The sequence below is a fragment of the Cariama cristata genome, unplaced genomic scaffold (genome assembly GCF_000690535.1).
Source record: "Cariama cristata isolate BGI_N322 unplaced genomic scaffold, ASM69053v1 scaffold20693, whole genome shotgun sequence".
Lineage (NCBI taxonomy): Eukaryota > Metazoa > Chordata > Aves > Cariamiformes > Cariamidae > Cariama > Cariama cristata.
In genome coordinates this window covers 76,161-90,755 of record NW_009609304.1, presented here as the reverse complement: position 1 = coordinate 90,755, position 14,595 = coordinate 76,161, and the positions used below count along the sequence as shown (strand labels likewise).

General features: G+C 38.1%; 1 protein-coding gene across 1 annotated transcript in view; it reads right to left on the bottom strand.

Annotated features, from left to right (window-relative positions):
• DOCK3 (dedicator of cytokinesis 3) overlaps positions 1-14,595 on the bottom strand; it is a gene marked incomplete at its 3' end in the record, with an annotated part of 115,692 nt that overhangs the window by 49,747 nt on the left and 51,350 nt on the right. Inside the window, exons 8-9 of the mRNA XM_009697506.1 lie at positions 8,059-8,147; positions 3,020-3,145 (exon numbers count right to left, since the gene is read on the bottom strand). Of these exons, the coding sequence (XP_009695808.1) occupies positions 3,020-3,145; positions 8,059-8,147 (215 nt within the window). The remainder of the gene's footprint in view (positions 1-3,019; positions 3,146-8,058; positions 8,148-14,595) is intronic.

Sequence of the window (14,595 nt, the reverse complement as noted above, 5' to 3'; positions counted from 1 at the left end):
CAGCAGAATGATCACTGCATATTTTAACAATTCTAGGTGATGTAGCCTTCATAAGTTATTCATAAAAAACATTTTTAAATCACACTGCCTTAAAAAATCTGCATCCACTTGCAAAACACAAGTCATGAACTTTCTGTGCTCTTTTCTGAAGAAAACCCTGTCTTTAATGAGAAACAAACAGTTCTGAAGCAAAGCAAGGAAAAGGTAGTTTGACAGACAATTAAAGCAGCAGACATGGTTGAGAACTGCTAATGTGCATGACAGGGTTGTTTTTTTTGCTCGGCTGTGGGGTTTTTTGTTATTTTGTTTGTTTGTTTTCCCCAAAATGAAGTATTTTCTAACTATAGACAATACTAGTAAAGCTAAGAAAGAATGTTTGATTCTGGCTGTAACAACATAAGCACAAAATAGGCATTCCTTGTTCATGTGGCTTGGCTAACCCACCTGAAAGATAACTCACTCTACCCAAACGTTCTATCTGGACATAAGGTAAACTCAAATCCCAGTTTGATCCATTGTTTTAAAAGCAAACAACAGGCAAATACCTGCTGTCACTTGAATAATGTCGAACATATTTTTATTTTAAAAAAAATTCATAAGTAATTAGAACGAACGCTGTTCGCTGCATCAGTGAAGTTACATTATATTTTAATCTCCTAATTTTTCAATACATTTCATTATCCCAGAGAATACCCAGGATAATGAAAATTTTTGTTTAGAGCACCATTGATGGCTGCCTTTCTCTTCATATCTCATCTCTACTCTGGCAATGTCCTAATTTATCACTAGAGTGAAAGTCTATTCACACTTTCACGGTTGCCTTTCTTTTCTTACCTGGTGTTTAAAGACCTTTACAAACTACATTTCTCCACAAATGTAAGCCCTTTTTTTATCAAATACAAATGCCTAAAGCTTTGCATCTAACCTCAATACATGCAGACCTCTCGTAGCCCCCTTTGAATCAAGGAGATTCAAAGCTCTGAGTGTGCAGCACCTCTAGAGAGGCAGTATGCATTTAATACCAGAATGGTGGTCCTTTCACACATTTGTTTCTATCAATCGGTATTTTGAGCAGATCTCTCTCTATATATAATGAGCCCAATTCCAAATAGACTATCATCTTAAAATCCCTGTGTTTTCTCCAACAATTGTGGTTCTCACAGACATGACATTAGCAAGCATCTGTGGTCTTTTGAATAACACCATTTGAAAAAAACTGATGGGCTGACCAAAGCTGGGAAGATCGCTACTGTACCTGTATAGTGAGCCTTACAATGAGAGCGCTGCAAACATACGCTGTGGAATCTAGTTTTAATTTACTTAAATGTCTAACGCCTCTAGGCTGAATATCACTAACATCATAATACTATACTTAAGATTTGGTGGACATCCTTTGCACTGAGGCAGTGTTTTGGCTAGAGTTCTTAATTAGAGAAAGAAAGTTTGGAAATTTGAATTAGCTGCATCAACCAGAGAATTTTTAAAGTTTCTCGTAGGAGTACTTTTCGCATGAAAACTGCTATCTTGCTTCAAGTGCTGGACAAAGGTATTGCCCAAAACAGCAGAAGTACAGTGAAGACAGTCCACTATGCCAGCTTGTAAAAAGAGGCTAGGACCCAGAAAATGAAAAAACAATTACGGGGAAAACTGAGGCCATAAAACTATTCCTTAAGCTTGCTAAAATTCAGTGGTCTGAAGCCCCTGAGGGACAGCTCTATACATAGAAATGGAAGATAAACCAATTCTTGCAGGAGAATCAATTCACTTACAGGTATGTAAAAGTTATTTTTGATGTTGATTCTTCTAGCTGTGATCTAACTATTCTAGCTGGCACATCCAGTTGTGATGTCTATTACAGCAGACGACCTTGCAGCAGCTGTGTCTGCATATCAACATGCAATATTTATTATTTTCTCTATTTGATTGCTTTGGGTTAAGACTGGAACTGCTATAAGGTCACTAAAAACTAAAATTTATAATTGGCTTCATAGCCCACATCCTCTGCTGCTCTATTACTATTATTTTCAAGTTTGTTGGTAAATAAAACACATACTGTTCTAAATCCTTTTACTTTAGTTTCTAGAAATTCTTCCCACCTACTCCCTAATTTTATTGTGCTTTCTGAAGAGCCTCCATAATGAGGCTACAACAACTACTTTTGATACTGATGTGTCACTGCAGTCTTTCCAGTAATAAAATCTGATACTTTTTCCATTATGCTTTTATAAAGTTTCCCATGTCTGCAAAGTCATCCTTGATCTTGATTATAATGCATAGCAACGAGGTAGTATTTCAAATGCTATACACACAATGTAATTAGTAAGCCCTTTTCTTACTACACTGTAAAAATCAAGACAGAATAATGCCAAGTTTTATACCAATTGATTGCATAACTGGCTAGGTTCTGGTTTCTTCCCTAAATGAACTCTTGGCTGTACTGGGGCTACCTCAACTTCTGGCAAAACAAGAAGCACCTCAAGCTGCTGCCCCAGAAGTAAGGAGCAAACCAAGTACAGCAATGCTTCAGCCAAGTCAGCTATTGCATGGACTAGGTGCTCTGTAAGGCCAGCTGGAAAATCAGACCAGATTTGTAGCCTCATGTATTGTCAGCCACTACAAAAGATCATACTAACTCCAAAAACCAGGTGACAAAGTGGAAACTGTGTTTCCAGGCTTTGGATTATTGGGAAGAAGAAACTTCATGTATTTTAAAAGAAACATCTCCATGCTTAGCATACATGAGGGATATCCAATTGGCAGGGGAGGTGGGGGGAATATCAAAGTAATCTTTCCAGATCACCACCTATACATGTGAATTTAACACCTTCTGTTACTATAATGTTCATTAATTAAAATGTTTTAGCATGCCTCCCCGAATCCAGAAGTGGCATTTACTGATAAATAAGGCAACTCTTCTGTTATTAATCTTCAAGTAAAGCAGCCATCGTTGTGGCATTTGTCTAGGAAAGTATGAGAAAAATATTGACCAATATTTTAAGAGTAGAGCTGTTATGTTTACCTGGCATTATAACATCAGGAAAACCCAGCTTCCTGGTAACAGAAACACCTCTGTTAAAGATCATAGGGTTTTCCCTTCGAATCTGCTCCATGTCACCACGAAGAAGCTGAAGAGATATTATAAGTCCTGGAAAAAAACCAAAGATGTTCATTTTTTCAGACCTAAGAATTACATGTCTGTATATACAAGGCATGCAAGTAAAATAATGCTTTGCTCCACAGTTAATTTAATACAAATATATAAATAGAGAGTTCTTTTCTCCTTGAGAGTAATTTAAAACTGAAATGGAAGAAACAAAACTGCTTTAACGGATCAGTTAAGACTGTAACATTATATTAAAAAACAATTTTAAAAAATCAGAATCCTTATTTTTGCACAGATATCACAAGTTACAGTGAAGTACTTAGCATTATTTCTGTTCCTTACATACAGTAGGTTACAACACACGTATAAGCAATGCCACCTCTATCTGAACCACCACATCACGCAATGCCACAGAATATCTCTAAAGTGCGTTAAATCCCACTTAATACCATTAAAAAAATAATTTCAAAGTGTATTTGCTCCACTTGTTTCTTTAACTACTTCATACAGGAATGTTCATTTTAATGAAATTCCCTTCGGTACCCCAACATGTTTCAGGAGTACCAACTGGTCACACTGACTTCAGCAACTAGCTCTTTCAATGTGACCCTTTGTTTAGTATATCAACTGAATAGCTTGACTAGGAATAATTACGTGGTTAATCTCAGTCCAACTGCCTTCTCTAGTTGCTTTTAATTTATAGCATACTACATCCCTAAAATGAGGATAATGTATTGGCAAAGTTACAAAGACAAGCATTAAGATACCAGAAAATGACAGGATTAAGCTCAACTACGCAAGCTTAGGCTCATCTGCTGAACATGTATTACCAATTTCACATATCAATGTGAATTACATTCATATAGTAACTTTCCACAATCTTTATCTCATTCAAGGAATGGCAGTTAGTCAATAGTTCTTTCTATCCTCTCTGTTCACTCTCTGGAATAACACATACAAAACCAAACACTGCCTTGCATACATATTCTTGCATGAGCCATCTGAAGTTCTGCTGTTTCCTAAGCTTCATATATGGGCTTGTCATCTCTAAGCATGGGCAGGAAAAGAAGATTATCAGGAGTAGTCAACATGCATTCACCAAGGGGAAATCATGCTTGACCAATCTGATTGTCTTCTACGATGGCATGACTGGCTGGCTAGATGAGGGGAGAGCCATGGGTGTTGTCTACCTTGACTTCAGCAAGGCTTTTGACACTGCCTCCCAGAACATCCTCATAGGTAAGCTCAGGAAGTGTGGGTTGGATGAGTGGGCAGTGAGGTGGATTGGGAATGGCAGAGCCCAGAGGGTCGTGATCACTGGTGCAGAGTCTGGTTGGAGACCTGTACCTAGTGGTCTTCCCCAGGGGTCAGTTCTGGGTCTGATCTTGTTCAACTTCTTCATCAATGAGCTGGACGAAGGGACGGAGTGTACCCTCAGCAAGTTTGCTGTTGATACAAAACTGAGAGGAGTGGCTGACACATTGGAAGGCTGTGCTGCCATTCAGCAAGACCTGGACAGGCTGGAGAGTTGAGTGGAGAGGAACCTAATGAGGTTCAACAAGGGAAAGTGTAGGGTCCCGCACCTAGGCAGGAATAACCCTGTGCACCAGTACAAGCTGGGAGCTGACCTGCTGGAGAGCAGCTCAGCAGAAAAGGACCTAGGAGTCCTGGAGGAACAAGAAGTTGCCCATGAGCCAGCAATGTGCCCTCATGGCCAAGAAGGCCAATGGTATCTTGGGGCGCATCAGGAAGAGTGTGGCCAGCAGGTCGAGGGAGGTTCTCCTCCCACTCTACTCTGCCCTGGTGAGGCCACATCTGGGGTGCTGTGTCCAGTTCTGGGCTCCCCAGTTCAAAAAAGAAAAGGAACGACTGGAGAGAGTCCAGCGGAGGGCAACAAAGATGATGAAGGGACTGGAGCATCTCCCTTATGAGCAAAGGCTGAGGGAACGGGGTCTGTTCAGCCTGGAGCACAGAAGACTGAGAGGGGATCTCATCAATGCTTATAAATACCTCAAGGGCGGGTGTCAAGAGGATGGGGCCAGACTCTTTTCAGTGGTGCCCAGTGACAGGTTAAGGGGCAACGGGCACAAACTGAAACTCAGGAAGTTTCATCTGAATATGAGGAAGAACATTTTGACTTTGAGGGTGGCAGAGCACTGGAACAGGTTGCCAGAGAGGCTCTGGAGTCTTCTTCTCTGGAGATATTCAAAACCTGCCTGGACGTGATTCTGTGCAACTTGCTGTAGGTGACCCTGCTTTGGCAGGGGAGTTGGACTGGATGATCTCCAGAGGTCTTTTCCAATCCTGACCATTTTGTGATTCTGTGATTTTCTGTGAACAATATTTAGTCGCCATTTTGTTACACAAGTTACTACAAGAATGAGACCAGTAATATCATGTACCTCCCACCCACTTTCTGCTCTCTTCCCTTGAAATAATTTTAAAGCCTGTTGTTTGGCTTCAGCCAAATTTGGCAAATAAGCAGATATCTACGCAACATGAAGATTGTATAAGTTTTATGAATACTGTGAGTTGCGATGAAAAAAAGAGCATAAAGCCTTAAAACGAAGGAAAAGAGAGGCCAACTAGCCAGCTGGACAATCAGCATGTATGTACTCAAAAGCTGCCAAAACACGGACTTACAACTGTCCAGTTAAGTAGGCAGAAGAGCACTGCAAAGCACTGCAGGGAAAACAGAGGTTTTATAACCATGGAAAAAATTCAAACCCTTTGAATATCATGTATGAGTGTACATTTGTGTGTGTACATGCTACAGAAGGTTTAACAGAACACAGAAGGCAAGTTCATTAGAAATCAGTCTTGGCTATTTTTGCCACTTGCAGAAAAACTTGTCCATTTTATATCCTCTCTTGCTATTAAAATAAACAAATGAAAATAAGTTAAAAGAATTCCAACAAAGAACTGGAGCAAATTTGGAAGTTCAGTTCCCCTCACACAACATCCTTACTACTTAACAAATAGCACCAGAATTAATCTATTATCTACAAAAATCAGTCACTAGATGTAATAGAGTAAGTAATTTTGCAGCATGGTATTACATATATTACTTATGTGATACCCTCCCACCATCCCAAAAAACTTCTGCCTAGCTTCTTGCTCTCCCCAAGAGGTTTTGTAATTCTACTTTCCAGTCCCCTTTTCTACCCAGCCTACCCTTCCAGTTTTTTTGTATTCCTTGTAGCAGATCTGAAGGACTAATTTTACATACGACCTGGGAAGGTGGGGAAAGAAAGAACCAGAAAGCTTTTCTTCAGGGCAAAACCACACTCGTGATTTGAGTATTTTCTCAACTGTAAGAGCAGGTTCTCAGAAGCCTAAATTGTCTTTCTTACACTTAAATCATGTCAGCCTGCAAAACTGCCCCTCCCACCAGGACAATACCTCTGCCAAGTTTCAAGCTCCTATTCCAGAGATGTACTAGATCTTAATGAAATGTTTGAAATAATTATTTTAAAAAGCCAAAGGCAAGGATAAAAAGCTATCTATTTCCTTTTTTTTCTGCTCTTCACAGAAGCTCATGCCTCAAAAAGGAAAAAGAAGTTTTAGGCAGACACCTGGCATTGGAAATATATGCAAATAAGCCAAGTTTTCCAAGTTATAAATAATTCAGGAAAATGTTTTAATGATAAGTGGTGGATGACCTTAACTGTAACAGGAGAAACAGCAGGGAAGGAGAATAGCTTTGCATATAATAAAATTCCAAACTTGAAAACTGTTTTATTTGCTTCTTGTTGTGTTCAGTATCTTCTATGGGAATGTAAACTGCATATTCCACTACAATATCTCAATATGCAAACAACTGAAATTAAGACAATACCAGTATTTGGACATCAGTATGCCAATGAATCATATACTCATTAACAAATGCAAAACTAGCTGTAACTAAGCAGAACTGTGTCGTATCAGCCAGTATAATTTGGAATGGAATAGCAATGATATCTCTAATTAGCAAACTACAGAAATCATTAAATGAGGTAACAAGATAAGACAAGAAAGATTTACTTTCCATATTTATCCGTCATTCATTAGGAAAATGAAAATGGCTTTGAAAGGTGGCAAAAACTCTGCCAAAACAGTTATTCTCCTCAACTATCTAATGAAACATTTAGTACTGAAACTATCACAGTCAGCTTGATAATTAATTTGTAGGTAGGAAAACACTGCTTATTTTCTGGACAGTCAGAATTTTCTGGACAGTCAGAAAATATGTTAGACAAATTTAACTTCTGGCTTTGCTTCTGTTGACAAGGATGCAAAGAATCCTCAGGAGAGCAAGCTTTAGATATGTGTCGTACCTGGAATTTTCAAGGGAATACAGGATGAAAGGGAAGACAGTTTTATTCAAAGCAAATTCTGATGAATAAAATTCAAATTCTTCACTTCCTGCGCAGACAAGTCTGGTCACAGTAACTTAAGCAAGTGCCAGAAAACCCCCAAACTTTCAAAGAAGTTCTGTTAACGCTGATTGCTGCTTTTGTTGTATCCTCCCATGGGCTAGCAGTTTTCACAAGCATGGATATACTCAGTAACCGTAACAGCCAGTAAATGAAGACTCACAGAGTAAGCTAATACTATAGCAGGCTATCAGTTCTCTTCACTGCTGATCTCTCTGGAGGTAAAATAACACTAAAGATATAACGATGAAGGAAATTTAGCACACTGAATTAATATTATTGTCAGCCGTATCTGAGAAGGAGAGATTATCAGGTGGTTTTGGTTCTTTTCTAAATTCCTGGTTACATTGGCAGATGCAATGCAGATTTTTACCTGTAAACTGAACGTGAATGAATTTTAGCTAAACTTTTAAATCGCCACATGTAGAGAAATTCAGCTATGCATAATCTCACTGAATTTCTCTGCTATAAATAATGCAGAGTTTCCTAAAGGAAATCTTCAGCTGTTATTATGACAAAAATGTACAAGTAAATATTTACCATAGTTTGAGCTGGGTGCTGTGTATTTGGTGCTGGACTTGCGAATAATATTTTCATGGATCTGGCACCATTCATTTTCGTTGTTACACCTAAAAAAAAAGAACACTAATTCAAGTTAAAAGGTTTCTGCTGAATCACCTTAGGACAGGAGAGTCAACTTTGCTGTAGAGATAACATGAAAGGTTGTGGGGTTTTGATGAACCGGAGAAATGCCACATAACTGTTGTTTTTAAAAGTAGAAGGAAACAAAACATTCCCTAATAGTTATCTCCTTTTCATGGACACTTTGGGGCCTGTGGTGACTCTTCTGTCATCAAAGTCATTGTTTTTCTCTTCATATTATGACAGAACAAAGAAAGCTCTCAAAATCCAATTTGAATTCTGTGCACGTAGAAAATTTATTTTAAGCAGAAACTAACAGTTGTCATATAATTTTTTAAAAAAGTTAAAATCAAGAAATAAAAAGTGACATCTGAAAGACTAAATAAAACCTTGATTTTTTCCAGTATCTCAGGCACTTATAAGACTTCTGCTTACCTTCGTATTTTACAGAATGCCTTGAAACATAATGCAACCCTCCCCAAATTGTAGGACAAAAATATAAAACACCACAAAGTATGCTTCTGTATGTATACCATCTTCTGAAGGAGCATTTCACAACTGTTTATTCATCTATACATAATTTTAATAAGCATTTGCAAATACTGTTATATTTCATTTTCAGTTACACGACCATCTGTAAATCCTCAATAAATTTCTAGGATAGAAATTACAATATAATTATTTGTCAACAGATTGCTCATATTTCCACTCAGTATTTTTTCACTAGGAAAAATTCAGTTGTTAGTATCAGTCCCAATAATACACAACAATTTGGTGTGTGGGTTATAACCTTGTTCAAACAATATTCAGGCAGGATAGCTGGCTGCACTGCCCTTGATCAAACAACCAGATTCAAACCGGCTGGATATACATCTTACCAAGAACAAAACTTAATGGCAGCACCTATAACAAATTTGTTTATAAATATTTCCTACTAACTCTCTCTTTCCTGTTATGTTATGCAGTTAAAGGCTCATTTTCAACACAAAGGAGAAGAACAACAATGGCAGGTGAAGGAACAACAGCTACTGCAGGAGGATGTTCAGCACATTGTCCAGGCCTGAAAGCCAGCAAGATGAGTCAGCCAGGAAGGCTCTCTGAATTGCCTTTGGTGATACAGGACTCATTATGGGATGCTGGTAAAGAGCATTTGGGGATTGTTCAAGACCTAATATGAATTGTAGAGAAACAGAAGGCTAACAGTATAAAATGGGCCACTGATAAGTAAATAGGTGGCTGTCAGTATGCTTGTCCGGCCATGCCCTGTGCCTGAACTGAGTGTTTAAAACCAGAGACTGGAGCAATTTGTAGTGTGTATATCTATGTATGTATGTTTTCCACTAACAAGTTTTTACCCTGATAAACCATAGTGAAAAATAGGATGAGGCCTTTGGTGCTGTACGTGTTTGTATGAGTGTGCACTTTCTGCCTGTGTTGACCTGTGCGGCCAGCTGTATGTGTATGTATGGTGTGTACGTACACATGTGGGATATAGGCTCAGCCTTGTGCCTGGCTGGACCTGGGGGCACGGAGTTGTGGCAGCCTCACCTCTGGTGGGCTACTGGATTCAGCAGCTCCTAACATCTCCCATCACCATTCTGATGCCCTTAGCAATTTCAGAGACTTTAGACTAATCACATGACATTACGTGCACTTACATGAGAGTTTCCTTCTGTTTGTTTTTTTTTATGGTTAACTTCCAACTCCCTCCTCCATTCTTAACCTTTCTCAGGATTGTTTCCCCAAATTGGAATATATTATCTTCAAAATACAAGTTAATAAGAATTATAAAGACAACAAGAATATACGAATATAACAATTACTGGGCTATGCTCTGTACTGCAGCATGATGCTATTCCATCGCAATAAAATCAGACTGTGTAACTGTGTGGTGGAAAATCAAAACCAGTATCTCTTACTTCTCCGTTCCATGCCTTATGTATAAATATTTTGAAGTGGAGCAACGTTTTTTTTTAAAAAAAAATCCTCTGTAAATCACTATCTTCATCTATAGTTCTATAGATATTCTCATTACTCTGATGGCAAGATTCTGGAGAGATAAATTAGGGACACTGCAGCATTTGAAAATGATGTTGTGCTAGAGATGGCTGAGAGCACCAGAAGCAAATGTTTCAGTTTCCTTTCCAGTCATGGAGAAATACAGACTCCTTTTAATGATAACTCACCAAAAAAAAAAATCATCACATGAGCAGAGAGTCAGCAAAGCAGGAAACGGAACAAGAGCACACCTGGAAGCTTGCTTCTTTTTGGATCTTGGGCACCTGAATCAGAAGTGCCACACTTCTATTTAGGATCCAAAACAAAAAATGCAAGAATTGAAGTGCCACTGAGAAAGTAATCAAGGAAACAAGCCCCATGCTCTGAGTCCATAGCCTACTGTCCCATTGTATGAGACACACACATTAGATTGGGGTGGGGGAGAAAGGCAAAGAATTGAAGTGTCTCTCTTTATTAAGCTATTACATCAAAGATGAGCCATATAATCTTCTCCTTTGTGAGCTGTGTTTTCAATGAAGGTGACTACGGTTGTTGTGTTTAGCATTGGATTCAGTGTCACGAGCACCTTTAGAGGTCTCCTGGGTCTGACTATACAACCAGGCGCCAGGCGTCTTCAGTTTCATTAAGTTTCCTTGTTTCTAACTAATGCCTAAGCTCTTCCATAGAGTTTAGGTATTAACTTACATATTCAAAGACAAGAAGCCTCAGGTATTAAGACAATGGTAGGGACCAAAATACAGGCATCATATAGGTTTTGTAACTGCTGAAGTGTTTTTCTAACTTACCATTTAGGAAAATAAAAAATCCCTATGTATATATAAATACTTACTCAGCTACACTATTATATCATATTTTATATGTATCTGTATACTTCAGGTCTTTTTTCATCCTGCAACTTTTATTCAACCCAAAATCTTACTCCCACAAAAAGTAACCCGTGCTGTATGTTGAGTCAACTTCCCAAAGCTTTTCACAAAGCAAAGACACAGCCTTTATCCATTAGACAAAACCTTCTCCAATGATAAGTTATATTCAGAATTATATTTTGTAAATTACTGTTTACACAACTTACCAATATTTAACTAGTGTTTGTTTATATGCTTCTACTGCCAGTTTGGAAGAGACATTACTTGGCGGTTGTTAGTCTAGATCTAGAATACTCTGCTCAATTTGGGGTTCTTCAACACAAACCAGACAACTGGAGAGAGTCCTGTGGATGGGCAGGTGGCTGGAGCACATCCTGTAGGAGGAAAGGCTGAGGGACCTGGGCTTTTTCAGCCTGGAAAAGACTAGCCAAGAGGCGTAACATTAACAGCAGCCTTCCAAGAGCTGCAAGTAGTTATTAAGACAAAAGAGACCCAGATTCTTCAGTGGGTGCATAGTGCGATGATGTAAGGCAACAGGCATAAACACAAACAAGAAAGGTTCAGACTGGATTTTAGAAAAAGCTTTTGCATGAGGACAGTCAAGTATGATTGGAACAGGCTGCAGGAGACTAGACTAGAGAGGTCCCTGTCAATCTGAATTAGGATTCTTATTTATCTCAACATTGAAGCCGCACAATTTTATTTGCGCTAGTATATGTAAAGCTGTATAACCAACCTGCTAAACTCACTAAGCTTGAATGGAATCACACCAGGAAAAAAGTGTCATCAGTGCTATAGCTTGTTACTACATAACAAAGGGACACACTGTGAATGTTACGAAGTACTTTACACTAGTGTAAGCATGAAGCTGAAATGACAATTTTATAGTATAATAATCTGATTGAAAACCAAAAATGGAACCTATACCACAAACAGTGCTATTGGTTAAAAAAGAAAAAAAAAAGGAAAAGGAGAAAGAGAAAACAGTATGTTGATCAAGTCTAATTTGCTTTTAAGTTCAATTGCGCTTTATTTAAATCACAACTGCAAGATTTAAAGATTCCCCATGAAGTCAGCAATTTTTAACACAACAGCAATAGCAAATCTTCCTTCTTCTGAAGTGCAATTGAATTAAAAAATTAACCTTTTGTCCTATTGACTCTTAAAAGTAAAAAACAAAAACAAAAACATCACAAAAAAACTCCAAAACCCGGAGACTATAAGCTTCAGCTCCTAGCAAGATGGGAGTCTTGAGAAATAAGTCACTTTGTAGAACTTCTCCCAAGCGTATTAACATTTTTTCCCTTTTTTTGTTTCCCCCCCCAAGAGCACATAATGTCGGCAAAATCAGGGTAAGATACGAACCAGCTACTGTGAAGACAGTAGGGAGTTTTTTTGTCTGTTGCATTATGCAACTGAAGAATAGTATGGCAAAAGGAATTAAGGTTATCTAGAACAAGTAGTAGATGGTAATTTTCTACAGTTTCAGTATTACAAAACCATATAGCATCAAGGATAGCAAGATAACCCACAAAGCCAGTTATGGCACACTTACTGACAACCCCTGCAAACGGTGATTATTATAAAACCAAAAGGAACACAGACAACTTGGAATAAATTAAAGCATGAATTACAGACAGTAAAAAAGGAAAAATGGAGAAAAATAATTGGGTTACTTCCTCCCAGCATGCTATCCAAAAGTATTCATTTAACTAAAATGCCAATTAGACTGTATTCCTGTTTGCCTAGTTATCTTGTGCAGATAGATTGGGATTATCCCACCCGAAATCTTACCTCCTCCTATCTCAACATTCTTCCTTTCACTGCAGCAGGTTTAGGCATCAGATATCTCAGCTGACTGTTAAGAACATAGGAACATAAAAATAATAGCCTTTCACCCTGTTATGAGCAGCCAGGCTCATGCACGCTGCCCTGAGATTGTTGGATTAGGGATGTTAAGAGGACACATCCCTGTCTGTTCCTATTTCTCTGCTTATGGACTTGTTGTTCGTAAACTTGTCTAATCCCCTTTGGACCTGCTAATAATGCCTATCTTCACAACATCCTGTGGCAGTACAACCCAGAAGATCATTACTTGCTTTCTAAAGAACTACTTTCTTCCATCTTTTTTAATGTCATCTCCCACCAATTTCACTGAACATCCCTAACTCTTGTAATGTTGTATTCTGTGAACAACAGTTTACTCTCCATCATGATTTTGTAAGTCTTGGTCATATCCCTTCCCATCACCACTTTTCTCCTCTTCAAGTTGAAGCTCCCCACATTCTCAATCTCTCTCATAAAGAAATGACTCTATGCTGTTCAACATTTTAGTTGCTCTACTCCATACCTTCTGTAACTACTACATCCTTTTTGGGAGGAGAGATCAGATATCCACACAGTAACTCAAAATAGGTCAGCAATGAAGTGACCTGGCAGACCTTAACAGCATGGCAAATGGACTACATTTGCACTCCCCAAAACAATCTCTCAAAACCAAAACACAACAGAACTAAGACATTAATGGGCAGTACAAAACCCCTTTCAGTAATTGTGGTGTTCTGTGTTAGCTCTGAACTTTAACCAATACTCAGCTTACTTGTCAGGAAAAAATAATAATAAACTTCACATTGTTTACTTCTCTTCTCTTGCAAGACATTAAAAGTCATTTCTCCTACTGCAAACAATATTCTCCTTAAAGTAGAGAGATAACCAGTAAGACAAATTCTACACCATCCTCCATCCTCACAGCTGAGGTTACAGAAAATTTCTAACCTCTGATAATTTTTTAGTTGCTGTATCAGCCTCTGGAGTGCAAGTTAAAATAGATTTCAGCCCCCAATGACATATGCCTGGAAATTAACCTGGAACCAAGTTATCCCAAAATCAATGGACTGTAAAGATAGCTTAAAGCTTGTTTTGTACCAATTACTAATGTAAGTTGCACTTTACATTTCCTGAACACAAAGAAGAATATTCTCCCAAGTCTGAAACGCTGGCCTGAAAATACTTGTTTGTAATGCATTTTATTGTGTTAACATTTACTTGTCTAAATACTAAATATATTTCTTGTTTAAATAAGACTTTTTTCTGAACCATCCATCACCTTTTCAGGTTGGCTTGTTCTACAGCAAATTTACCATTTGGAATGTTTGCCATACTACATCAGACCCTGATGTCAGACAGATGGGGACAGAAATGCAATGTACAGTCTTGTCCAGCTGGGCAAATAGCAACAACTGAATATCAAAAGGGAAAGGTATTCAGGCTATACACCACATTAAGAGGCAGGAATTCTAAGAGCTAGTGCTGGATAAGGAGAAAATAAAAGAGGACTGAGAGAAAATGGCCAACAAGTAAAACTGAAAAAGGTAATATGAAAGAGAATTACATGAAGTTATTAGGGGAATGGAAATATTGACACAAAGAGTAAATTCAATTTCAAAAAATTTCATTAAAGATAAAAATTCATATAAAATACGAAATCAAGTGATCTTAGAAAAAAAATAGATCAAGAATTTAGTTTCCATCTCACTTTTTAAATATTTTA